Source organism: Phalacrocorax aristotelis, chromosome 7 (assembly GCF_949628215.1).
Source record: "Phalacrocorax aristotelis chromosome 7, bGulAri2.1, whole genome shotgun sequence".
In the NCBI taxonomy this organism is placed as follows: domain Eukaryota; kingdom Metazoa; phylum Chordata; class Aves; order Suliformes; family Phalacrocoracidae; genus Phalacrocorax; species Phalacrocorax aristotelis.
The window spans coordinates 32262098-32287337 of record NC_134282.1 but is presented as its reverse complement, the minus strand read 5'-3'; the positions used below and the strand labels follow the sequence as shown (position 1 = coordinate 32287337).

General features: G+C 40.1%; 1 protein-coding gene across 9 annotated transcripts in view; it reads left to right on the top strand.

Annotated features, from left to right (window-relative positions):
• The window catches only part of MYO9A (myosin IXA), a 183346-nt gene that overhangs the window by 111580 nt on the left and 46526 nt on the right, over positions 1-25240 (top strand). For all 9 annotated transcript variants that reach the window (XR_012661610.1, XM_075099767.1, XM_075099768.1 and 6 more), the window contains 4 exons: positions 8446-8580; positions 19160-19281; positions 20698-20839; positions 21644-21839. Coding sequence is in view for 8 of the 9 variants with exons in the window: in XM_075099767.1 (XP_074955868.1) it covers positions 8446-8580; positions 19160-19281; positions 20698-20839; positions 21644-21839 (595 nt within the window). In the remaining variant the exon portion in view is untranslated. The remainder of the gene's footprint in view (positions 1-8445; positions 8581-19159; positions 19282-20697; positions 20840-21643; positions 21840-25240) is intronic.

The following is a 25240-nucleotide window of genomic DNA, read 5'->3' as shown; positions in this document are numbered from 1 at the left end:
CCATGCACACGCTTGCAGCTTGCCAGCTACCCTTGGCTTGGAAATCTTGGGCATGGGCCAGCAGCGTGTGTTTTTGTGGGAAGCTTGTACATCCAGGCTGAAGCCACAGCTGCCGAAAAGAGGATTGTTTTTGCTAAGCGCTAACGTTACATTTGAATTATGCTGTAGGACTGAAGTTGCAGAGGTTAGCAGTGTAGCTGGCCCTTTATTTTAACTCCATACTTGCAGAACGTAATTATAGACTGGAAATAAATACATGCATAAAAATTTGGTTATATGCTTTTCTGACAAGAAAACTTGTTAAAGTGGGGAACATCCAGTGTCTTGTCTGACTGCACATGCTTCCTCTAGGAAGCATAGGAATATGTTTAATATTTTACAAAAAATGTTGTGTTTTTTCCTGATGTTTTTTCTCAAGTCATCAAAAGTTTTGTCTGACCTGTCAAGAAAAAAACCCCAGAGTTTGTGTATTTGGTTAAGCAGAAAAGGTGGATTCGTTTTGACAAGGAAATGTGCTTCAAATACTAATTATTTTTTTTTCATGATCCAATGATTTTTGAAATATACTATCTGTTCTGTAATATTTAAATACAGAATCAGACTAGGACACTATTGCTTGCTTAGTCAGCATGTCTGTAATAGCAGGGCACAACGGTAGGTATTTATGGGCCATTAAGCTTCGGTTCTCAACCTTGAATCTCAGTAGGTAAGAGCCAGAACAGCCTAAATTCATGCCAAGACTCCTCTGCAGCATAGCCACCTTCCCCTTGCCCATCTCCCTGTATCATCTCATGAATTCCCCATTTCTGGCTTTCTGACCTCTTTTTTTTGTTTGTTGTTTTTTTTTCTTCCCCAAAATTGCATGGTTTAGCAATAAGATCCAGGTCAGGCAGCAAGCACCAGAAGCTGGGAGCAATGTTGCCCGTGCTCAAGACTGGACCAGCCTATGCTGGCAAACACCCAGGACCTAGAGCTGCAGGAACATGCGGGCTCATACTGGCAGTGAGATCCAGTGGGTCTTGCTGGTGGAGATCCTGGGCTGTATGCAGGCCAGGTTTTCTGAAACCAAAACATAGTGCACAAAATACTAAGACATATATATTTCCAGAGACAAGAGTGTAATTAGGTTTATCTTCAGCGTTCTCTATGAACATTGACTGATTTTCACAAGTCCCCCAGAAATCATGAAAATGCATGAATCCTGCCTGTTTTATGGGTAAAGAGGTTAAAGAAGAGAGTTTATGTGCATTGCACAGAGCTCCAGAGGGCAGCTTTGTTAAACATTGACTAGACAATTTTGTCTCAAGTTGTTCTGCAGCGTCACCTCCTCACCCCTTTTTTTAGCCCCTGACTTGGGTCCTTCCAGCACAGAGGGAGGATAAGAACCTGCCTGGACCGGACAGGGCTGGGAATAGCTGCTCCTCTGCCCTCAAGGGCACATCGCTGCCAGCAAGCGGCTGAGGGCATCCTGGGCTCTGTGGCTGCTGCTGAGACACCAACCAGCAATTATCACCGTTCTTTGCCCCAGAGGAACTGTGCTGATGCTGATTAATTTGTTTTTTCCTACCACTTCACAATCCTCTTGAAATCCTTTTCAACTTGTACTAGGAGAAACCCCAGATGAGGATATAGGTTCTTTTTAACCTCCCATATATAGTCTTGAGGTTGGGCAACACCAATGAGGAACTAGAAGGTGGAGTGGGAGCAAGGGCATCTCTGGACCCTGGGTCCTCGCTGCAAGGCAAGGTCTCAGCACTTGGATGACATCTACTTGCTAGCATTTACCAGCTTCCCAAAAAATCTCCTAAGCACACTGAGTCTGATTTATGAAAGAAAAATACGGTCTTGCACCTCACCATAAAAGGTTGCTGACTTCTGCATTTGCAGTGGGTGAGCAATATGCGACTCACCCTGCAGCAAATGTCCTGGGTTAATCCTAGCCCACACTTGCCACCAATATATTCCTCTGACTTTTAAGATATATATTGAAATAATCCTGCAGGTTGTGAAGGTTTGGAAGGTTGTCAGATGATGGATTTTTGGCAAAGGGCTTTCTTATATGATAGTCATGTTATGCAGAGGTAAAATAAGACTCAAAACCATCTGAATTCAGAGTGTATGTGGGAGAAGAACTGCATCTTAAGTTGATGAGAAAAATGAATATGAAAGTATATCTTTTTATGAGCGTAAATTTTTATTTCAGTGGTCATACACAGCTGTCCTATAAAAACGCTCACGGAGAGCTTGTATAGCCTTCACTAGGACAACTGTGCTGGCCAAAACTCGTGGTCAACCAAACCAGTGGTGGATATAATATTCATTGGTGCAGATGGTATTTGGCAAGGAGGTAATTATAGTTAGCTAAGCCTTTTTAATTTCTGGTGGACTATGTGGTTTGGTGCTAGGTGGGACGAAGACCTAGATCCTGACAATGTGCGCACCCCAGGAGAACTTGGGGCAATGGGAATGGAGACAGTTTTTTATATCCCAGTGTGTGTTTGTGTGTTTATTTGATGTGTTTATTGATCTCCTTACTCTTCAGCAGTAAGGAGAAGATCAAAAGATAAAGCTGGGTAAAAAAACCCCATCCAGCTGTTGTTCTTCCACTGTTTGTCGAGGAAGTATTTGGAAGATGTAAATCAGACCTTTGATATCCAAATTTAGTTAAATGTAGAGTGAATTATTTTGGGAAAACACAGTGGGATTTGGCTTATCTTGCTTGCTGACAGGATTCATAGCATATTATTTCTGAACCAAGTTATGAATAAGTTAGTTGATAGGGCTTGTTTTATGCTCATAGGAGTGCTGCTGTGTATCAATTTCACTCTGACTCCATTTTCCTTGGTCTTCTCTCTGTCGCTTTTAGCTGCTTTTATGTTCTCATGATCCCCTACAAACTGTCTGAAATTTGACCTCTATTAATGGGGTCAGAGACTTTTGCTCCTCTTGAGAACTAGATTGCTCAACCTCAGAGAGTGTCTTATTTAATTCCTCTTCTATAAATTAGGTTAAGAATTGTTAGAAGTCCATCTCATTGCTTAAAATGATGATTTAGTGTAGACTGTGGTGGACAAAAGGGCATTTCTTCCAAGGTGTTTTTTTAAGCTTTTCCCATTTGGTTCTTGTGAAGTGTCTTAATTTCTTCCTAAATAACCCTGCTGCTGTTTTCAGATGAGGCGCTGCATATGCAGTGATGATGGTGAATGCAAATTCATGGCTGTGAAGAAAATTCATTTAAATTAATGGCTGTGAAAAAAATTCACAGTTGAATTAATGAAGAATTCATGGCCATGAAGAAAAGTCATTGAAATTTAATCAACTAGTTAATTCTTGGGTATCTGACCTGAAACAGAGGAAGAATTGCTGAACACACAATGGATTTAATGCGCATTTGTTCCTTATTTTTAGGTCCTACCTTCCAAATTTGTAGCAAATCACTGCCTCTCACTTTGTATAATAGGTCATCATGTGTATTGTGGTGATGTAGATTGGAGTAGTCCTTTTAGATTTAGTAGTGATGGGGTTTTGGGTTGGGTTGTGTGTTTTGGGTTTGTTTGTTTTTTACAGTATTGGCTTTGGAATATTGAAAAAAAATTTAAAAATGAAAACAGATAAAAATTAATAAAATAATAATAAAAAATATTTTTCACCAGAATTTGAAGCAAACGTATTTGTGATTGCCAAAATATACCTCTGTGGTGGAATGATTTCACCAATGTGCATTTGGGGTGACATAACTCAGCTCCAAGGATTGCTGGTTTGGGAATTGGACAGCACGTAGCTTCAAGACTGTAATTTGCCAAAAGCCCTTAAAGCTCATGCTTGGTGTTCAAATGTCAGGGCTCTGGCATTTTTAGAAAAAGCATGAGGTCACATTTATCATCTCAACCAGAAAGTACTTACTAACCTGGGGTTCACCCAAATTTTAAAAATCCTTGTAGACTAAGTGTAATTACACTTGTAATTACAGGAATTTTGCTATAGATTTGATACACTAAATAATACAGTTGTCTGCTGCAGGCATGTCCATGCTGTGTACTTGTTAATTTTAAATGTTAGTTTTGATAAAGGAACAACATTAGCACATCAGCTATACTTGGCTAACTGAGGTCTAAATTATAGTACATCTTTGCATGATTTCCTTATGGCACTTCTTCATATTGTGAATTTGAAGCGGAAGAGTTATAAGATTTGTAAATGTAAAACTCCTTTGATTATTTTCTTTAAATATCAAACTGCAAACTTATAAAACCAGCCAGTTTATGTGGTTTTGTCAGGGAATTTAACAATATAATGTCATTTACACATACCTCAATGGAAATAATTTTTTTTCACCTTGACATAAAAAATTACTCTGTACTGGTAGATTTGTGATGCTTTATAATGGAAAAATTGATATAACCCTTTTGTGTAGGTGTCATGAGTTTATTTTTTTGCCAGAAAGCAGAAAAATACCCATAAATTCCCAATTTCCCATTTTTTAAAGTTTTACCAACTTATGGGCTTTGACCTCTTTCTTTCAGGAACTCTATGATGCTGCCTCCTGCAGCAGAGGGCAAACGACCTGATTCACTATAGAGCTCTACCCTAATTTCTCTGGCATGAAACTCTAAAAAAAACCTCACATCTTAATTTGTATTCTGGAGGTGTTTGGGAGTTATCCACATAGTGATGTGAGAAAAATGCTGGTTTTCCCTGTGTAACAACCATGGCAGAATTAACCATCCTTATCTTGTATGCATGGTTTGATACCAGCAGTGGTTTTGTTGAATGCAGATTTATTTTTTTTTTAGTTCTGTGCATTTTACCTATCTGAACTTCTTTAATTTTGAATGTCAGATAAGATTTATAAAAAGACAACTTCAAAATATAATATTTTTAACAGGATTCCTTTATAACTGAAATAGCCTTTTTTCTATATATAACTATTCTATTTTAATTTATAAATGTATTTACACGCACATATTAAAATCTGGTTTAGTAGCAGTTTTGACGCAGTAAATTAATCAGCATTTTAAAAAAGGGGGAGAGTTTTTGTGCTTAGTTTTTTCATATTAACTTGTGTTTGTGAGAGCTTGAAAACCCTGTTTAAAGTGTTCACCCATGGCACGGGCTTAACTACGTCCACAGACCATCAGCTGGTGAAAGCTGGTGTCACTGATTCCATAAAGATTGTGGAAGTGTGAGCTTTTTATCTTCTAAGTCTTGTTTTTATGCAGTGCAATAGACACTTTTATCTAGAGTAATTTTGGGGAGCTCTGGTGTATTGTAGGAAGAACCTTGCACAGCGGCGGTGTGGTTGGGGTCAGGATTTGCTTACACAAGGATGATATGAATACAGCCTCAGTGTCATGGATGAGAATAAGTCACTTTGTTGTGTTCCTATCATTGCTTTTTCCATGTATGATTAGATAAACTATGAGCTGCTAATTATACCAAGAGTTTAAGACAAATTCTTACAGAAATCTATTTTAAAAAAAGATTAAGCAGAAGATTTCAACCTGTTAGACTGGCGTTTAATGAATATATCTGTGAACAAAAGGGTGGCCACATATGTTGGGACAAGCAGGTGAAGGATGCTTGAGCCTTGGGAAGCAGTGAGTGAGAGCGAATCCCTCTGCCAGGCTCAGTCCTTGGTCCAGTGGCTTCCCAATTTCCATATTCTGGACAAACAGCTGTCTCTCATGGGCATTTTGCCAAGTGATGCAAACTTCTGGGAAGCTGGCCAAGGACCTTCAGTAGTCATCCTTGTCGTCATGTGGGTGGGGGTGAGGAGGTACAGTCTGGCTCTGGAATAGGGACAAAGGCCTGAACAAAGGATAAAGTAGCCAAAGACCTCTTGGAAAAATGAGTTAGAGTCTTATCGTTGTGCTTATATGCTTTTTTTATTGTGTTTTCACTTGTTCTGGTAGCTGAAGTCCATATCATACAAAGCTTCAACTCACAAGCTGCATGGCCGCTCTGCCCACAGCAGCTGTCTGTTCCAGCCGTAGGTGGTTCCCTGGTCAGGAGTCGAGCACAGAAGGAATATTTTCCTCCCACGTTATGTGATCTGTTGGAAACAGACAAACTGCAGTGTAGAGAGACTTGTGGATAGTCTGGTTTATATTTCTGGCAGTGGAGTTAGGCTGCTCTTAGGAAGGTAGTCTTATGAAATCCAGAGTGCAGATATGACCAATAAATGAAAACCAGGGTGCCTGACAGCTCTCAGGTTCTTCTGAGGTGGAGGTGTTTCTCCTCCCTGCTTGAGATTTGGCTCACTTGAGCAGTGCTAATGCTTTTACCTTGCTTAGTATTTTTATTTCATTAATTGTAATGTATGAACAGAACCGATGAATAAGTCAGGTGGCTTTGGTTAGATATGGAAGCTTACCCCAGAGCGCAGTTCGCTAACAAACTGCTGGTGGAGCTCTCTGTGCACATGTCCTTCAAACACTTCACTCATTTTCTGTTGACAACAGGCTTGCTAGATGGACACAATCTGAGTTTTATTTATAACTAATTATTAACTACTTATTTAACAGAACAGTCATACAGGTTTGGAAGTTGCCACAGAAATTACACCCACTTCAGCTTGTTTTTTACCCTGGCTCCCTGTGTCAGTGAGGCTTATCTGCTGTTACATCCTTACCTCCCTCTTCCCCCACGCTTACAAAATTCATCCAAGAAGCAGAGGGCTCAAGGAACTTGGCTCTCAAGTTTTCTGAAATCCAGTACATACATGAAGGAGAGAGATCCACATTTCTACTCCTGTTAAGGGAAGGAGGGATAGTCTGATCCTGGGGAGTGATGGGTTGCATTTCCCTGTGGGCCAACATACGTGTGGCCAGGGTCCACTGCTGCATCTTGCCTGGCTGATATGGGAGGAGTGGGGTTGGTTCAGGAGGAGAGGACCAGGAGGTTGCAAAACAAGCTGTGAATTCACAGTGGTGTTGGCCTCATTTTGCCAGCATAAAAAACCTTGGTGCACCCATGTCTTGATGACCATCTCAACACATCCTTGCAGGTTAGAGGAAAGAAGAGAGGCCAGACAGGGTTAGGGCTCTTCAATTTGGAGAAAAGGCTGGGGTGAGATACAGTTGAGTTTTTAAAAAGTCATCAAAGTGGTGGAAAAAAGGCATCTTAGAACTCACCAACTCCTTCAATTTATGCTCTGGAGTATGGATTTAGTACAAGAAAACACTTCTCTCTTGAGAACATCTAGAAATTAGCCTGAGAGGCTGTGAGGGATCATAGTGTCAATGGGTTAAAAAAAAATTGGATGGCTACCTCTTCACACATCTCTTGCCCATGAACTAAAGGGAGTACGGAGGTGCCTCTCCCCCTCCCTCATACCAAAACTGTGGGTGCTGGTAAAAGAAGGGTAACAGACCACAGAAGAGCTATGCTGACATACCCAGGATGGGATGTCCTGCTGCCATGGTTGGAGACGCTGGGCTGGGAGGAGTGTTGGGCTGGTCCTGCAAAGCATTTCTTGTGTTCTGGTGGCAGGAGCTATGCCGGAAGACAGGGCCCTGGGCCAGCATCCGTGGGAAATGAGGCTTGGTTCCTTTCCCTGCCCAGACAACTTTATTCAAGGCAAGCCGTAGCTGAGTCTTCAAAGGGTGCAGAAGGCAGGGAAAGCAGACTTTTGGGTCTTTATGTTAGAAAAGGACCTTTTGGGTTTTTTGCTCAACAGATCTATTGCCTATGCTTTTAACTATGAAAGAACCTGACTCATAGGATGGATTTGAGCCCTCCTTTTCAGCAGCATTACTATTTTTATGTTACTTTATGTCCTCTTCGGTAAGGTGAGAGAGATTCAACAATTCCAAAAATCAGTCCATTGGGGTTACGTTTCTCCATAGGAGACACTAATCTGATTCATCTGATATGCAAGGTGGATATTTTATATTCAGTACTATTTTACTTCTCACCAGACTTATTTTCCTTTGTTGCAATGGATTATTTCCATACAAACCCCTGCCGTGCAGGTGTTTCTTTGGAAGGCTTGCAGCTGGATCATGTTTGCATAGGCACCCTGTATTCACCTTGTAGACATGTTTCCGTAGACTGTCTTCACAGTGTAAGCCTTTTTTTTTCCCAACTGTACCCCCATTTTTCCCCTTAAAAGATAAATACTGTATTAGATCCAATAGAATAACTTGGAACTGGTTTCAGGTTTCTTCGAAGATCGCAATTTGTCTATAAATCAAAAAAAAACCCCCAACTTTAAAAGGACTTTTAGAAAAAGGCCATCTGTCCAGAGATCTAAAGTTACATGTTGTGTCTCTGGTGTAGGTGAAGTCTTCCAGATGGTGTAATACCAACAATTCCAGTAAAAATTAAGTCCTGCTATTAAGTATATTTAATTCTGTTCATATGCTTTTGATTATGTACCATGTACAAATAATCCATTTACTTTATGTGATTTTATTCTAATCCACGTTCATACTTTTCTTGCAGACTTTATCCATTGGAGTACTTGATATTTTTGGGTTTGAAGACTATGAAAATAATAGTTTCGAACAATTCTGCATTAACTTCGCCAACGAGCGCTTGCAGCACTACTTTAACCAACACATCTTTAAACTTGAACAGGTAAGTCTGAAAACATTTACTCTCTGATGCCAATGAGTGTTGGCATGAGTTTGTGGCACCAATAAAAGTCTTAAATTGTCCCTTTAATTCTTTTATGTTAAGAAGTGTACAGTAAATTATTAAAATTTAACTTATAATTTACCATATGACTTACTGCTACCTGTAAAATAAAATCCAGCCAGAGATTTGCTGGTTTTAAATAAACACTTTGGGATACAAGTATCCTCAAACATCATGAAGACCTTAACCGTTGCTCTGTTTTCTCCTTGATATATGCTCAGAGGGTTCAGACATGGGAAGTTTCTTTCTTGCCTTTGTCTGGACCTGCTGATGTGTCATTTAACATCACATAAAAGTTATTTTTTGGCATCTGTTGAAAATGCACCCCAATTTTTTGGATGATTTTTGCTTTCCTATGTTAATTTGTGGGGAGGGAGGGGAAATGTCACTCTCACATATGTTCCGTAAGGTCAGACTTGAGATAGTTATGACCTCCAATAGTTATGGCAGATCAGGAAAGGTTGAACTTTAAGCTTTGCATTAGGTTTATTAAGACTGACTATTGCTTTCCAGCCTCAAATTAATATGCTGTAAGAGAGACAAGAGAAATACAGGCCATAATTGAGCAGGTAACATATACAACAAGATGGCATAGTCTCTTAATCAGGATGGGAGAAGGCTTCTCCAAACATTGTTTGTTGTGTAACAACAAGCAGAACAGGAAAACTGCTAAAGTACATGTTGTTTCATGGATGCACGATGTATAATTGGCTATATAATACAGTAAATATGTTATAGCCCTTCAAAATATGTGTTTTTCTAAATGCCAGTCTGCATGCCCACCCTTCAGGTAAAATTCTTCTTTGGGTGCGGTCAAGGGAAATCCTCCTTATCATTAGTTTCAGTAGAGCTAGTATTTAATGAGCTGCGCCCTGCAGCCTGAGTCCAGCCGAGATCAAAGAATTAAACTAGCCCTTCCCAGAAACCTTGATAGTTTCATTTTGGGCCTCTACACTGTTATAAGAGATCTGAAAAGTCAGAAAGAGAAGTCTCCTCGAATCTGAGAATGGTAAAAAATAAGCAATATAGCCCTGAGTAGATCATTTGGGGGATGCTTGCTCTAAAGTTTGATGCTTCTCTGTTAATTCCTTTTTTTTTTTTCTTTTCTCCTGTCAAGAAGGTTTATTTCAGTTTTTTAACTGGTCTTTGTATGCTGATGCACCCTACTCAATAGATGCTCTAAGACATTAATGGGAAAACCTGTCTGTATTTCTAGGAACAGGTCTATTTTACCATTAGCCACCATAAGAAGGCAAGCTAGAAGACTATTGTAAAGCCAATATAGCTATTGTTTTCAATAAACTTAAGTACTTTCTAGAAGAGACTTTGGGGCGGGAGGACCCTTTCTGAAAGCTGGAGAGAGATGATACCTCAGTGAGGTGGGGTTTCAGGGCACTTGGGTTTCAGCAGCCTCTGCCAGCTTTGCAGGAGCAAGCTGAGATGCTGTCATCCATAAGGAAATTTCCGTGCTTGGGCTGGAGTTTCTTAGCAGGTCAGTGCTCCCCAAGCCCAGGGTTTATGCAGGGCTCCCAATTGCACCAGTCTGTAATTCTCCTTGGGCCGACTTATAACCAGTGACCTAATTAGCTTTCTCCTATAAATCTGTCAAGTACATGAAGTCGTTAAAGTCAGTATTTGCTATGTGGATGAGAGGAGCAGTTGCAGAGGTATCCGATTGCAAAGGGCTCATTCCAATTCTTAATGCCAGAGCATGTCATCCGACTAAAGCTGGAGCACTGCAAGCTCTGCTGGTGGAAAATAGAGTCATCTCTATGTAGTTTGCTTTCTGTAAAAATAAATAAGCTGTACAGCTGTGTGAGTGCTAATTCTTGGGTGAATTATTTTTGTGGTTTAATCATTTACTTTTCTTCCCCTTGGAGTTACATCCTTCATGTGGAGGAGTGGAAAGAAAACTGATAATACATGCTCAGATCTTGGATCTTCAGAATATCCTTCCTTCTTAGCTGGCCCAAAGATTAACCTGCTTTTTAGTGGTAGTTGCCAGTCTACAGATAAAGACTAGGTAGTTAATATTGTGTTTCAAGATGGCAAAATAGTTATATTACTTTGAATTGTGAATTTATTGGAGATATTTGTGGCTTTATTTGATGTCTTGATGGCTAAAAATCAAGTGGGGTTATTGGTGATGGGTACCTGAAGTGGAGGGGTCCTCCTTTGCATCCAGAGATAGGCTTCCAAAGGTTGCTGGGGGCTGAAGACAGATTGCTGAGATATTTGGACCCTTCTGCTAAAAGAAATTACAAATTTAATTATTTTCTAAGGATTTTTCTTAAAATTATAATAGAATTTGTGCGAGAACGGTCTTTAGCCATGAGGTAATTGTTGCTGTGGCCCCTGGTACATAGTCCAGAACTACAGTCATGGGGAAATTCTTGCACATTCCCTATACCTTTGAGGTAAATTAGGTAACGATGTAGTGAAATCTTTGGTTATTTCAGCAAACAAGCACTAGCAATACTTGCGAGCAACAGCTTTTCTTTAAAAATAAAAGATCTCTGTTGCATGTTGGTGGAGACTTCCATAGGACAGCATTGGGCAATGTAAGCCACCTTCTTCTTAAGCAGGAAGACGAGTGAGAAACCTCTAAAAGCCTATAAAATGCTTCAACCCATCCAAAAAAATGTCATATTGAGGCAGAACTGGATGGTCCATCCTGACCATGGCTTTTCCACTCATTACAAAATTCCTACCTGGACAGTTAGTTTGGCATGGTAACAAGATTTTATGGGGCCAGCATAAGACAATTTTAGATACATGTGTATATATGTAATAGGAAGTACTGTGAGCCTACTGTAAGCATGAATGAATGACAGGAATTGGGAGCAAGTGTATTTATTGACACAACTTTGGAGTGGGGACTGGAAGGGGAAGATGATGTTCAGCCTGGAGGACCAGGCTGGTGTTGACCTTGACAACTGTGGAGGTCCCCTTCACATTTCCTAAGCCTGATACATCTTTCAAGGACTGTGTTGAGATATATATATATATATTCTCTTCTTTCATTCAGATAGCAAGAAGTTAAAGAAATTTATCTGCCAGCAGATTATGCAGCATCTTCTGGCTATCATAAGAGCAGGTTGGGAAGAAGGATGCTCCCACAAAGGGAGCAAACAGGACAGCAGCAAGCTGTGTTTTGCCAGTCGAATCATGCAAAACCAATTTTCCCCTTTTTGAGAGCAAAATATAATTTATGACTGAAACCTGCTGTTGCCACTGAAGTGTAGGGAGCTGATTTGAGTTCCGAAATGGATGCTGCAGAGCTGGTGTGGCATGTACGGTTGCATCCACAAAACCCTGGGCTGAACCTACTATTTTAAATCACTTTCTCTAATAATGGGCAGTCCAAATTACAATAAATTAAAATCGCAGGCTGCGTACATAAAGCATATGTGAGGTAGTCAGCAGGCGAAGGATCTGCCTCAAAATAAAGCCAAATTCACTTGTCATTTGCTGAGGGGCCATTGAAATGGTCACCTCGAAGGAGAAAACCATTTCAAGGAGCACCTTTACTTCAAAGCCAGCTGCCAACATGCTATAAGTGGTTTGCAAAATGGGCAGCAGAAGAAATGCGGGGAAGGCTGTTTATCAGAACCCCTGCATTGCCAGACATGATTAAAATACAGTGGCTTATGAACCTGTTTATAGATTGTATATCTATACAGCATGCGGATATGTATTTATATATACTGTGTCTGTGGACACATTATTAAAAAAACAGATAATATATCTATATATTTATATATAGATTTTTAATGTTTTTTTAATATATTTTTACATATATATCTATACGGCTGCGTGTATAAATTCCTCTTCTACTTAAATTGACAACAAACATGAAAATCCTTGTTCGTAAATTAAAGCCTCGGCATCATCAGCCTCGGCATCCTCTTCTGGAGAGATGTTGGGAACTCAAGGCATCTGTGTCATCTGGAGCACGTAAGTGCCAGCGCCAAACCAGACATTGGTCTCATTCATTCAGGAACTCTCTAATAATGAGGTTTTTCCATCTAGAGGATTTGTCATATCGAGTTCATTTTAATCATCAAATTATGCTGGGATGATTCTGATGGGGCTGGCTTGCGATGCCCGCCTGCATTTGCTGAATAAGCAATTAATCCTTCATGGGTAGGATTAATTCCTGGATAGAGTGATCCTTTGTGGATCTCTCCTGGAGGAAGATTTCCCCGCGTGCCTTGCTGCCATTTCCAGCCTTAGAAAATGTTTCCCAAGCTCCCCAAGATGGATTTTAGGATACATATGTATACGAACATATCCAGAAAAGAGCTTTTACAAGGTTTAGCTCCTTTAGTTTATCATATAACAATGACCTATTTTGATGTAATTTTAAAAATATTAAATATAATAATCTTTCCTGGAAGGTTCTCAATATAGTTTGCAAAATATGGCTTTGTTTCTGATTTTTTAACTGAGTTTTTTGAGACATTATTCATATCATCTTGTTCATCAGCATGTGCAAGGTTGATGGTACCTTGTTACTGGGTAAGCGATCAACAGAGAAACAATTTCCATGCTTGGGTTTAGCGTCTCCAACCTTGTATTTGCAAAGGTTTATATTTTTATGGGTGTCAAATTGACTTGTAATATTTTTCTAAGAATATTTTGAGATTATTTTAAGCTGGGGATATCAGCTAGGAATGGAGACAGACGTGGAAGAGGGTTTCATTCCTAGTTTCTCACTTTGCAAACGCTGCCTGAAGCTGAAGCAGACGGTGTTGGAGCCAAGAAAAGAGGAATTTCACACCCTTCTGTTTACTTACAAATTTTCAGGCAAAATGTGTACATTTAGACATCCAAAAGTATCTGCCTATTGATTGTATCAGAGTGTTTGGATCTGGATTATGCAAGGTTTTACAATAGGAACACTATGGAAAGCATTCCCACAGGGAGCTATGCTTGAAAAGAGGATTTTTCAGTTGATTTTCCACTTTATTTTGGGAATTTTCATTGTGTTAACAGGTTTTTCCTATGCCTTGGTAATGAAAGGCTTGGGCAGATAAACTCCTGGGGCTTGTGTAGCTGCGTCTGGGAGGAGGTGAATGAGCTGATGGGATTTTCCTTTGCTTTTGTGATTTACTCAAGCATTTCTGAAGCAGGGATTGCAATGCTTTGGGGAAACAGAAAATGCTGTATTTGTCTTCCAAGCACTTCCATGCAAATAATTAATACTTTTGTTTTACATTTCCTTCTTAATGTGCTTTAGTTTTCTAGTTGGACTTGATAAAAGCCAAAACAGCACTGTGTGCTACATTTACCCTTCTTACCTTCAGCCTTGCCCCATCCCCAGGAAGGAGGAGAGAGCATCATCCCTGTCTAGGTTTTAAATGTTACTTTTTGGGGCTGCTTCTCGATTTTCACTGTAACTAATGACAATATCCCTACGGTATAAGACATCTGCCTCCTGGGCGCTGATGTGATGAGACATTTTCATGGCTCTTGGCTTGCAGGCTGTGTGTATGGATGCCCAACACCCTCCAGACCTCTTTAGATCATGTCACATTTTTGACCTTTGATGTCCTGTGATAGGGCAACAAATGCCATACATCGCAGAAAAACCCACGCCTTTATATTCCAGCCTGATTTTTCACTGCCTTTTATTTGAATCTCCTAATCCCTCAGTTTTGTGCTTTAAGATGGATGGGAAACCTATTGTGTTTTTTATTTTGTATTTTTATCAAGTCTCTCCTGCTTCATTTCTTCTCTGGGTTTCTGTGCTCTCAAGTTTTTCAAGCTCCATATCACTCCCTCCAACCACCTTTTAATTTTACCATGTGATTTTTGAGGAGCAATAGCCTCCAGTGAGCATGATACTCTAGATAAGTGTGAGCTTCAAAATCATATTTAATGCTTTCTCCTCTAGTTATGCCTTTTAGCATTTGGTTTTCCTTACTTCTGAATATGCAGTAATTCATAACAGAGCATGTGTGGTTATGTAGAGATGTTTTCTAGCACCTCCAAGATGCTCTTGGGCTCATGGGTATTTTCTCCCACTCAGGATAGATAAACCTTTAATTCTGCTGTGAATTAGAGAACGTTTCTGTTTGGCTTAGTATCAGAATAAAGTCCTGATAAGAGAACTGATCCAATGCTCCTGTAAAGATAATGAATGGTATGTTTTCCACTATACATTGAACTATAAAATTACAGATGTTTTCTGTTCGTAGCAATAGGATTTCCATCAAGCCTTGCTTACTTCCCAGTTGGGAGGGCTTTCCTGATGCTTACCACATGTATTTGAATCTTAAATTCGTTATTATGTGTGATATAAGCAGTGTTTGTAGTCTGGGGTCAGCTGTAGGCAGGCAAGATTTCTCATTAATAGTGCTTAGCTTTCTCTTTACTAGAGTTGCTTTAATTTTCATGTATCAAAATGTTGGAATTTTTGCCACGTTCTGTTTATTTAGTACCCATATCTTACACGCCAATATATTTTGGATAATGTTGTGTGATATTCAGTAAAGATTTATGCTCATATTCTGAGTATATCCATTTCAAAGTGTGGACCCACACGTTATGGTCCTTTTTGTGGTCTTTAGGGTCTTTTTTTTATCTTTGAACATCGCAAATTGTGTTTCATGTCATAACATTCAGGTCTATCTGAGCAATTTAAGCTCTAAAAAAAAGGTCCCTTGCAAACAATAAAAACTCAAACTAATGCTGCCTTTTCTTATAAGCCACAGCCACATCTTCTTAAATATTGAATGCAATGATGAAGGACATATATATGGAGGTTTTTTCCCCCCTGAAGAGAGGCAAGGTGAAGTCACTAACACCCTTCTCTCCTGAGCTTAAACCGAGTCAGAGGTGCCAAATCCATGTTTCACTTTTTTTTTTGACCTGGCTGCTGCAACGAGCGTGCTGATGCAGCTACGGCAACGTAACTCTGCTCTGATTTGGGTGATGGCATTTGAGAAGTGATTGCATTCATGTTGGCAGGATGAGTCCCTTTGACGTGCAGTGCCAACATTGATATCCTGCCAATGTCATTCATGATTGGGGCAGCAGAATTGCTTCTAAATGCACAGTTGGGAAGCATTCACCTACTTGTGGTGGCTATACAGGTCCCTTGGAGAGCAATCAGTAGCATCTCACCCAATAATTAAATGAAAATATGGAACTGCTGGACTCTAAAAAAAACCTGAATGTATTTTTTTGGTTCTTTGTTCAATTCCTTTTGCCAAGTTTGGAAGCTCAGTGCTCTCCTCTCCAGCAAACTTGCATCGTTCCACCTTCTAGCAGACCACGTTTCAGCTATCTGGGGATGGGAGGAGTAAATCAGTACGCTTTTGTTGGGAGTAAGGATGCTAAAAAATAGGACTCTATGGACCCTACTGCACTAGAAACTTGCAGATAGTGGTAACATCAACAGTTTGGTTCTTGACATAAAGGTGGCCTTCTAGAACTAGGACATTTGAATTTGCCCCTGAACATAACTTAGTTTTAAATCACAGTATAAATTTAAGCTGATCTTTTAATTAACCTCCAGTTTGAGTTTTTTTTTATTTGAACGGGCTTTAAGTGTTTCGTGTTGTCTTTGTCTTGACCATATGTTGTTAAATTAAAACCTCGTGTCATTTGGATCTAATTCCTTAATAGTGAAGTGCTCTTTGAGGACCCTGCATCCGCCAAAGGATCACAGAGGCTTTATTGTCATACTCAGAAGTGAAGGAATATTTTGGAGGTAGCTTTTAAGGATATCTCCTGAACACTACAAGATGACGGTCGTTAGAAGATGAATATAGAAATCATGTACAAATCATATAGAAGATTAATAACTGAAATTTAATTGAGTAAGTTTAATGTGTACAGATGGACAGCAATGATTTTACCCTAAAGCTTCTGCCTTTATGTGAACAATTTGCATGCTGTTCTGCAGACCAGCAATCACCCAAGGAATTATATCAGTCAATCACAAAGCCATAGTTTTTTTTTCCTGGGCTGTGATTCTGAAGACAGCAAACCAGTAACTGGAAAAATGCTAGGGAAAAAAAAGGGGGAGGGAATTTATTTTCCACTTATGCTTTGGAGTAATTGCTCTGGCATAGTTCCTGCTGCTGCATGAGCATCTGTCTTGAAATGAGAGCATATGTCTGAGTTATTATGGAAAATGTTATTAGTTGAGGACTTCAATCCCTCTTTGTATTTGGCCAGTGCAGCCAGAGGTTGCACTGGGGATGGAAGGGAGGGAACAATGGATGGGCAGATGTAGAGAACAACTGCGCAGCCTGGGAGTGAGTGTTTCTGACCCAGCCTGGAGGAGAAAGAAGAGCAGAGGAGGGAACTTTAGCCAAAATCCTGCAGCTGAAGAAACGGAGGCCAGGAGGTACATGATGACCAACCTGAGGTCATGCACTGCCTTTGCAGAGCTGAAGATGAGCATAAAGAGGAGACCTTGAACTCAGTGTTCTTTTATGGTAATTTACTGGAGTATATTTAAAAAAAAAAAAAAACAACAGCTGGCATTGCTCGTTAGTTATTTTGCTCCAGTCTCAGGAGTAGTAGAAATTTTTAGTGTGGTCATAAGAGTTTCGCAGCAACATTCACTGTGCAGCTACCTAACATCACATGTGGAGCTATGAGTGTCTAGAGAGCTTCTAGAGCAGAGTAATGGTGTGTGCCCAGTTTAGATGTATGCAAACTTAAAACTGTAGATAATCGGCGGGGGGGAAGAATATATGTGTAAAGCCCCCATACAAGTAGTTCAAAAAAGTCATTATATAAATAAGTAATCCAAGTAACATGCACCAGCCACCCATCACCACCAAAACAAGGCTCCTCTTTTATCATCATGGCAAGGTTTATTGCTCTGCAGCTGCTCAGGACCAGTGCTGAGCGGGTGAAGCTGGAACTAATGGACCCTACATCCGATTAAGTGGCTGTCAGAAGCAGGCGGTTGATAAATGATGCTGATTCCCATTACCTCTGCACACATCACTCTCTCACTTTTAAATCACTCAGGAGAAGCTCACACTTGCTCAAAAAATATGTGGTCTTCTACAGTTGGCTGGATTGCTGTATAGAAGCTTTTTCCCTGACTTACACTGGAAATGCAATGAATCTTAGTCAAATATATGATTTTTAAATGCCTATAGTTTAACAGGGACTTGTGAATGTTATTCTGCTGCCTGCTATCCTGGTTGCTCTGCGTGAACCGAAGAAAAAGAAAAAAATTAAAAAGGAAAAATCTAAAAAAATTAAATTAAAATAAAAAATAAAATTCATGCATACTTCCTTATTTTCAGGATTTTATTTTCCAACAGGATGTGCTATGTTTGAACCCAAAAGGCTTTAGGGCTGTTATAAACTCCTCCTGTGCCTGTACACATATGCACAGAGAATATATCATTGGTATAAAGGTGTATGATGTCTCAAATACTGCATTCAGGACCTTGTAGGATTGTGCTTCAGGCTCTTTAATTCTAAAAATAATATATGTCGAGTACATGTTAGTTTTGGATGAGGATACATTGGAGAGTTGGAAGAACATACTTTTTTAAAGTTTTTTGCTCATAATAAAAATAAAATAGAATAAATAAAAATAGAAGCAGAAGGAGCAATAAAAATTAATTGGATTGTTATAAAGGTGCAACGTATTTTGAGGATTTTTTTCCTTTTTTCTTCTATCCTGCCATCAAAATGTCTTACAATAGAGAAATAAAAACACAGCTTGCAACAGTAGGACTTTTTCCAGCACCTGGAGTAAGGTGCTCTCCCAATATCACTGCAGTCACAAGTCTTAAAAGCATATTTGAAAATCATAATTTTTATCGTTACTTTCTTCCAGATGCCCTAAAATAATTTCTGCAGAAGACTTCTCAAAGTAATCCAGCCGAAAGTCTATCTTGGAAGAGGGAACTGTTATAAAAGAGCAAGGGTTGGAGTTATTTTGGTGGAAAATAAATAGCGCTTTTTTTTCCCTCAGCATGAATATGGGGACAGATCCTCACTTTTATTGTGAAGGGTCATGGCTCTGCTGGCCTTGGAGTGGTGACCTCTGCTAGCTGGATGTTTCTTCATTAGCCCTTATAGTACCAGCCATTAACATCGTGAGATATAGAACAGTAGAGCCCAGTGAAGCAGGAAAGGGAGTTATATTGCTTTTTCTATGTAATTAAATGAACATGTTGTACCGCCATTTTCTTCCAGCAACTAAATACTAAATATTAGTTGATGCAAATACATTGTATAATGCTTTAACAGCAAGACAGGAAAAGGAAAATGAGAAGCAATGATGTGTAGCACAGTATGCATCCTTGGGTAGGCATGGGCTGCCATATAGCTAATCTATGCCTGAGCAAAAGTCTGATGCACCTGAAACTGTAAAATGTTGTGCGGTTCACTGTGGTTTAGGCTGTTCAAGTGGTTCTTTGTCATTTTCTTTTGCAGCAAAAAATATTGGTAGCATATTAGCAACCCTTTGAATCTCACTTTTTTTTCCCTTGCACCCAATATAGTTATAATATCTGTGGGTTTTTTTTAGGAGGAATACAGAGCAGAAGGAATTAGCTGGCACAACATCGACTATATAGACAACTCTGGCTGCATCAACCTGATCAGTAAGAAGCCAACGGGCCTGCTCCATCTGCTGGATGAGGAAAGCAAGTGAGTAGAAAACTGTTGGTTTTGCTAATGATATTTGTTTTGTCACTTAAAAAGTGTATCCATAAGTTTTACCTCTTGTGATTCTTCCCAGAGAAATGCTGAGAGCTTGCTGGGCTGATTTATCTTAAGTCTCTAGTCCTGTTTATGAGGTGCTAACACAAACAGTGGAGAATCAGCAAGCTGAGCAAAAAGCCTTAACAAATTATAGTTAAAATTCTGTTTCAATAATTTCTTCCATTAAAGGGAAGGGCAAAGGTTTCCTTTGCTCTCTCCTCATTTCTCTCCCTGTCTCTCGTGGTGTAATTATGTGAAGATGCTTGCAGTTGAGCTAAGTGCAGGAAGAATCCAAGTGCATGACTTATAGCAGGTTGTGTGGGTGCTGTTACTGGGATATAAGGTGGATTTATCAATTTACTTTTAAAAATTAAGCCAGAGTGAACTGAGGGCATTTGTACGTAGGGGGTGTGCTTCCATAAGGTTTCATGGGCATCAGGGATGTAGCTCAGATGTGCATCCTCTGTTATATCCATCTACCTTGTCTCGGTAAAAGTTACCAGATGAGCATGTGGCTTCTGGGCCTGCCTTTGGGTGGAAACTTCTGAGTGTAAGGGATCTCCCATTGGATGCACATGCCAGTTTTCTCTGTGTGAAGGGCAGGGAAAGGCCAGGTGGATTTGCTGGTGTTGCCTCAGATCCATGTGGCTCCAGTTCAGGGCACAAGCTCTCCTCCCAAAATTTGGTTGCAGGTTTCTCCTCTGTTTCTTGTCTCAGTGATAGACACACAGCAGCAATGCTGTCCCAGTGATACTGTTCCAGGCTAAAACAGCTTAACTTAGGTAAAGTTGTGAAATATACCCCCAAGTTCCAGATTTACGTGAACTTTGAGGACGGAGGGTTGGCTTGCTCTTACCAAAAGGCTCTGCTCAAGCTTTCTGTCCTTTTTCTTCCTCTTTCCTATGCCAGGATCAGTCAAGTAGCTTCTGAAATTGAAGTGAGATTTGTAGGCGAAACAGCTCAATATTTCCTAAATGTGTGAATACCCCATAGGTATAGGAGCAGTCTAAGCCTCAAAATGAACAACAGAACCTTGGGGTTTCAGGTAGATGCAGCTACCCTGAATAATCTCCATGCAATGGGCATACCATGCAGTATACCACCATAAAAATACACCTATTTGTGCTTTTGTAACTGATTTCAGACCATTACTAAATCAGATAAGAGTTCTTCAGACAGCAGATGTACCTTGTATTTGCATATAACCACACGTGAGCATACAAAATAGTCTTTGTTTAGTATCTGCAGGCACAGAAGTGGAAGCTCAGAATGTAACTATTTTCCTATTTGTGGTCAAGAAAGAAGCGTAAGAGCTTTTTCGTTGGGTTTACAGCTATCTTCTTTTGAACTATTTCCATTCAGTTTTCCTCAAGCCACAAACCAGACGCTGCTGGACAAGTTTAAGCGTCAACATGAAGGGAACTCTTATATTGAATTTCCAGCAGTCATGGAACCGGCTTTCATCATCAAACACTACGCGGGCAAAGTGAAGTATGGAGTGAAGGTCTGTCACCCAGCTGTTCCCTGGCAATTGTTTTCATTTAGATCATTTAGCTGTGATAAGGAAGGAGAGCCCAAAAGGTTCCATAGAGGTGTTTGGAAAAGGACTTGGCTAGATAAGAGACGTGAGGGTCAGGAGAGAAGTGTTCGAAAAGCTTGGCTGAAATGGGAAGGTGGTGGGAATTGTGTCTTCCTGTTCTCTTCCACGTTGCAAGCTCCACATGTCAGTGTTTTGGGGAATAATTAGGGACAGGCAGTGAGGTTAATGCCACGTCCCAATGATGTGTTGAAATTGGGTATTTGTTAGCCTTTCTGGGCTTGGTTGGTGTAGAAAACCCAATGGTGTTTTCATCATTAGCCATTTCTGAATACAGGTTACATGAGCATAGGTCTCAGCATCTCACTGCTGCAGGTACTTTCTAAAAATCCCATGCAAATTATTTCAAAATTTACCCCATTTGTATTCATGCCAATTATTAGCAGAAGCAATTCTGGTGGGCAGCTGAGCCTGTATGAGAAACAGCCTCAGGATTTATGACTGCAAATCTGTAGCTGTGTTGCTGATACAATAAATGCACACGATAAACTTGAGCATGAGCTTCGAGATGCTTCAGAGAGCAGTGCTTTGGGATAAAACATTTATTTTCTGGACATAAAGAGGCATCTAATATGGGGGCAAAAAAGAAAGATAGAAGCAGGATTCAATAGTTGTGCTGTCCTGGGTATAGCCTGCCAGATCTTACGTGGCGTATCTTGTAGTTATTGTTTATTTTCCTCTTTTCTCCCCCTCTTTTTTCTCCTTCCCTAGGATTTCCGTGAGAAAAACACAGATCATATGCGCCCAGACATTGTAGCTCTCCTGCGAAGCAGTAAAAACGCCTTTATCTGCGGGATGATTGGCATCGACCCAGTGGCTGTCTTCCGCTGGGCAGTCCTGCGGGCATTTTTCAGGGCGGTGGTTGCTTTTAGGGAGGCTGGAAAACGATACGTGGAGAAGAAAACTGGTACGTGTGCCAATCTCCTAATCCTAGTGCCTGTTTTTCACCAGCGATTTAGGTCTAATACATTACTACGTATTTTAAGTAGCCTGACTTATTAGGAGCTATTAATCTATTAAAATACCATTAAAATAGTGTGTAGATTTTTGTTATGCAAAAGTTACATTTAAAGGTACATTTGGATTTTAGCATATCGTAAGAAAAGATTTTCACTTTACTGCTGCTTTAACCTCTCGTTTTTGTAGGATGCATGCATAGGAAAACCTGAATGATTCAAAGAGAGTCATAAAATTATTCAGCAAATAAGGCAAAATATTTTTGCTAGGGATTCTTGAACTGTTAGTTACATCTGGAAAAAAAAGGCAATAATTCTTCTCTATAATTTTTCAAGCTGTTCATCCTTTAAGCTGCAAGAGAGCATGTCTGTTGTCTAGCAAAATTCATTGCTTTACAGTCATCCAGAACCACCTTATGCCAAACACGGGGGCATTAAATTAAAGGAAAGTAATGGTGCATCATCATGCTGTGGCAGGCAATACCTGGCTGTACTTTTAGATCATTCCTCTGCATAAAGCAATTTCGGAAAGATGAGTACAAGCTATTACTATTAATTTCTGGGCACAAGAGGGCTTGAAATTCATGATGAAATTAGAGCCTCAGCAGGGAAAATGTCAGCTGAGTTAAAATTAAGCACAGAGCTGCCCCATGAATTTTTTTTTTAAGTCGGAGAGGTGTGCATCAAGAAGAGACAAGGAACTTGGGATGAGGAACGTAGATATGGAAACTGTACAAGTGGAAAGAATAATTTTCTTGTTTGGGGCAAATAATAGCATCCCAAGAAGCGCAGGAGGCAAAAATCAGCTTTCAGCTCTTGAGGCTCTTCCTCTTGAACCACTTGGATGCAGCGTAACAGAAAAGATGTTTCTCATGAACCTGGGTCTATCTGGCACATCAAGGCAGCATCTACTGACAGCAGCATTTCAAAATGCCGTGGGGTAGATGGCAAAGACATTTGGCATTGGAGAAACATCACTCAAAAGAGTTGGCTTTGGAAATCTGTATTTCATTTCCCTAGCATCGCCTCTTCCTCTTGCATAAAGCCCAGGCTGAACTGAAGTGAGCTGGTCAAGGAGATAAAAAATAATTCAGTCTCTCTCAGGAAGTAAGAGCTAATTTCAAGCCCTGCTTTGTTTTCTGTGCCTCTGCTGATTGATCATGCCTGCCGTGCTTCTCTCCCCACTGCCTAGTTCTCCACTTTTCAGTCTTGACTTTGTGTCATTAACTTGCTTCTCTCTATCTCTCTATCTCTCTATCAATCAATATATAGGTATAAAATAGAGTCTAGGAGGTTTTCAGACAATTCTGGAAGACTTACTTCATGCACCACCTTCCCTTTCCAAACGAAAACTAACACAGTAATGACTGAGTTCCTAAACCCTTTTTGGCACTCATTGCTGCTGCTTTATCTATCTGGTGTCCTTTGGTCCAGTTTCAAATGTCTTTGTGCTTTGTAATCTTTGTTTTTTGAGTCAAATAGAAGGAAAGAAAAAACCCCCAAACCCCTCAAAAAGCTGGATAAGGTTTGTCTTAAACTTCCCAACTATCCTCAGATAATTTATACCCTGAATTTCTATATGCAACTTCTGCCTAAATTGGGAAAAAGTCATGGGAAAGTCACTGTTATATAGGCAGAACTAGTGGGAGGTTACCTAAATCAAATTCCCATTTTGAGGTACGCCTTGCCCATTGAGAAAGTTTGCCCTACAAACTGGAGGAGCTGGGACCACTCAAATTCTGCTAACTCTGCCCCCTTTGGAGAGGTACCCATCATCTCCTGGCATGACTTCTGCCCAGGTAGTGGTAGCACTTAGCAGGGTGAGATCTGTAGTAATGTCTTCATTGTGCTTTGGCTCGCAAGACCTCATGCCCATCACCCATTCAGTTGTCCTTCTCCAAAATCCCATTCGTCTTGCCAAAGCACCACAAAGCAGATGGCTGTAGAAGAGGCGAGCCTGAGCAGAAGGCTTTGCCAGTGTCTGGACAGTGGGGCAGGCTGGTGAGGCATAGCACGTCTGCTACCAGATGCTGCTGGTCCCTCCTGCTCCCTGAAATAACACAGAAAAGCCCCAAACTGATGCTTTGCACCTGTGGCAGAAGGCATTTGTGAATTATTAAAGATCACTAAAATTACCTCATCTCAATAGACAAAAGCAGACAACCAAAGACAGCATGTGTTTTAGGTTTATTTGGGTTTTTTTGCCAAACCTTGCTGGCTTTAATTAGCCTGACCTGAATGCCTTACCACCCACAGACGTGGAGTTTTTGATAAAATTATCCTAGATTAGCTGAGAATAACTTCACACAGATACATTCATCCAAGTATGCATGTTTAATATTTGTACATAATTTTTTAAAAGGCATGCTGCCCCCTTCTTGATTTCTGACGTTCCGTCTGCTGCTGCTCCCATCTGTCAGGCAGGTGTAATTGATGAGAAGGAAAATATCTGAACCATGTTTTAGTTTTTGGGTTTTTTTATTTGAGGCTCCTTGTACTCTTTTGTTTTAACCCCAGCTGGATCTCCCTTGCTTTTATGTGTCTGAAGGCCTCTCCAAGTCACACTTGTAATACCCAACAGGGATTTTAATGAAAAATTTCTGGCTTATGTCTAAGCAGCTCTGCAAAATTTTGCTCTGCTTTCTTTTTGCATCATAATTTTGGTTACCTTCTCCATGCTAGCAGTGCCAATCAGGGCTATGGATGCTTCTGCAGGGATAATCAGCATTTTTTCCTTCCTCGTTTGGGGACTCTCCTTTTCTTGTGCTCCTAATATCCTCGTAGCGCAGCTTTCAGTGACTGTGCAATTGTCCTCGTTAACCTGGAGGTGAAGAGCAGCAAAGCGGTGTCACAGTGAATTTTGTTGGGTACCTTTCTTTTCTACCCAAGAGGTACCTTTTAACAGTGCTGCTAACCCTCCTCAGATGAAACATGCCAGGATCTGGCAAGATGCAATTAGGTGAAGGGTGAACTTTTTCAATAATTTTATTTTTTTAGTTATTATTGTTGTTATTATTATTATTGATTTTTATCAAGGAGTATTGAGATAGTCCAAAAGAACTACATGCTTGAACTAGATTTGTTAATGAACTTTGATTAAAGGAACTTTATCAAGCTTTTTAGCAAAGAAATTTGGCAGGTTGACCTTTTTTTGCTGTATCATTTATATGAATTTGTTACGCAAAATTCTTTGTAAGCAAAAACCTGACGGAAGGACTGGTGCTGTTTGTATAAACCAGGCTGTGGACACTCCCAGCTTTCTCACCTTGGTTTTGCTGGACATGAACCTAAATTGTTTCCCTCACGAAGGTTTTGTGGTCCTGGGGCTGCGCCATCCCTTGATGGGCTCTGC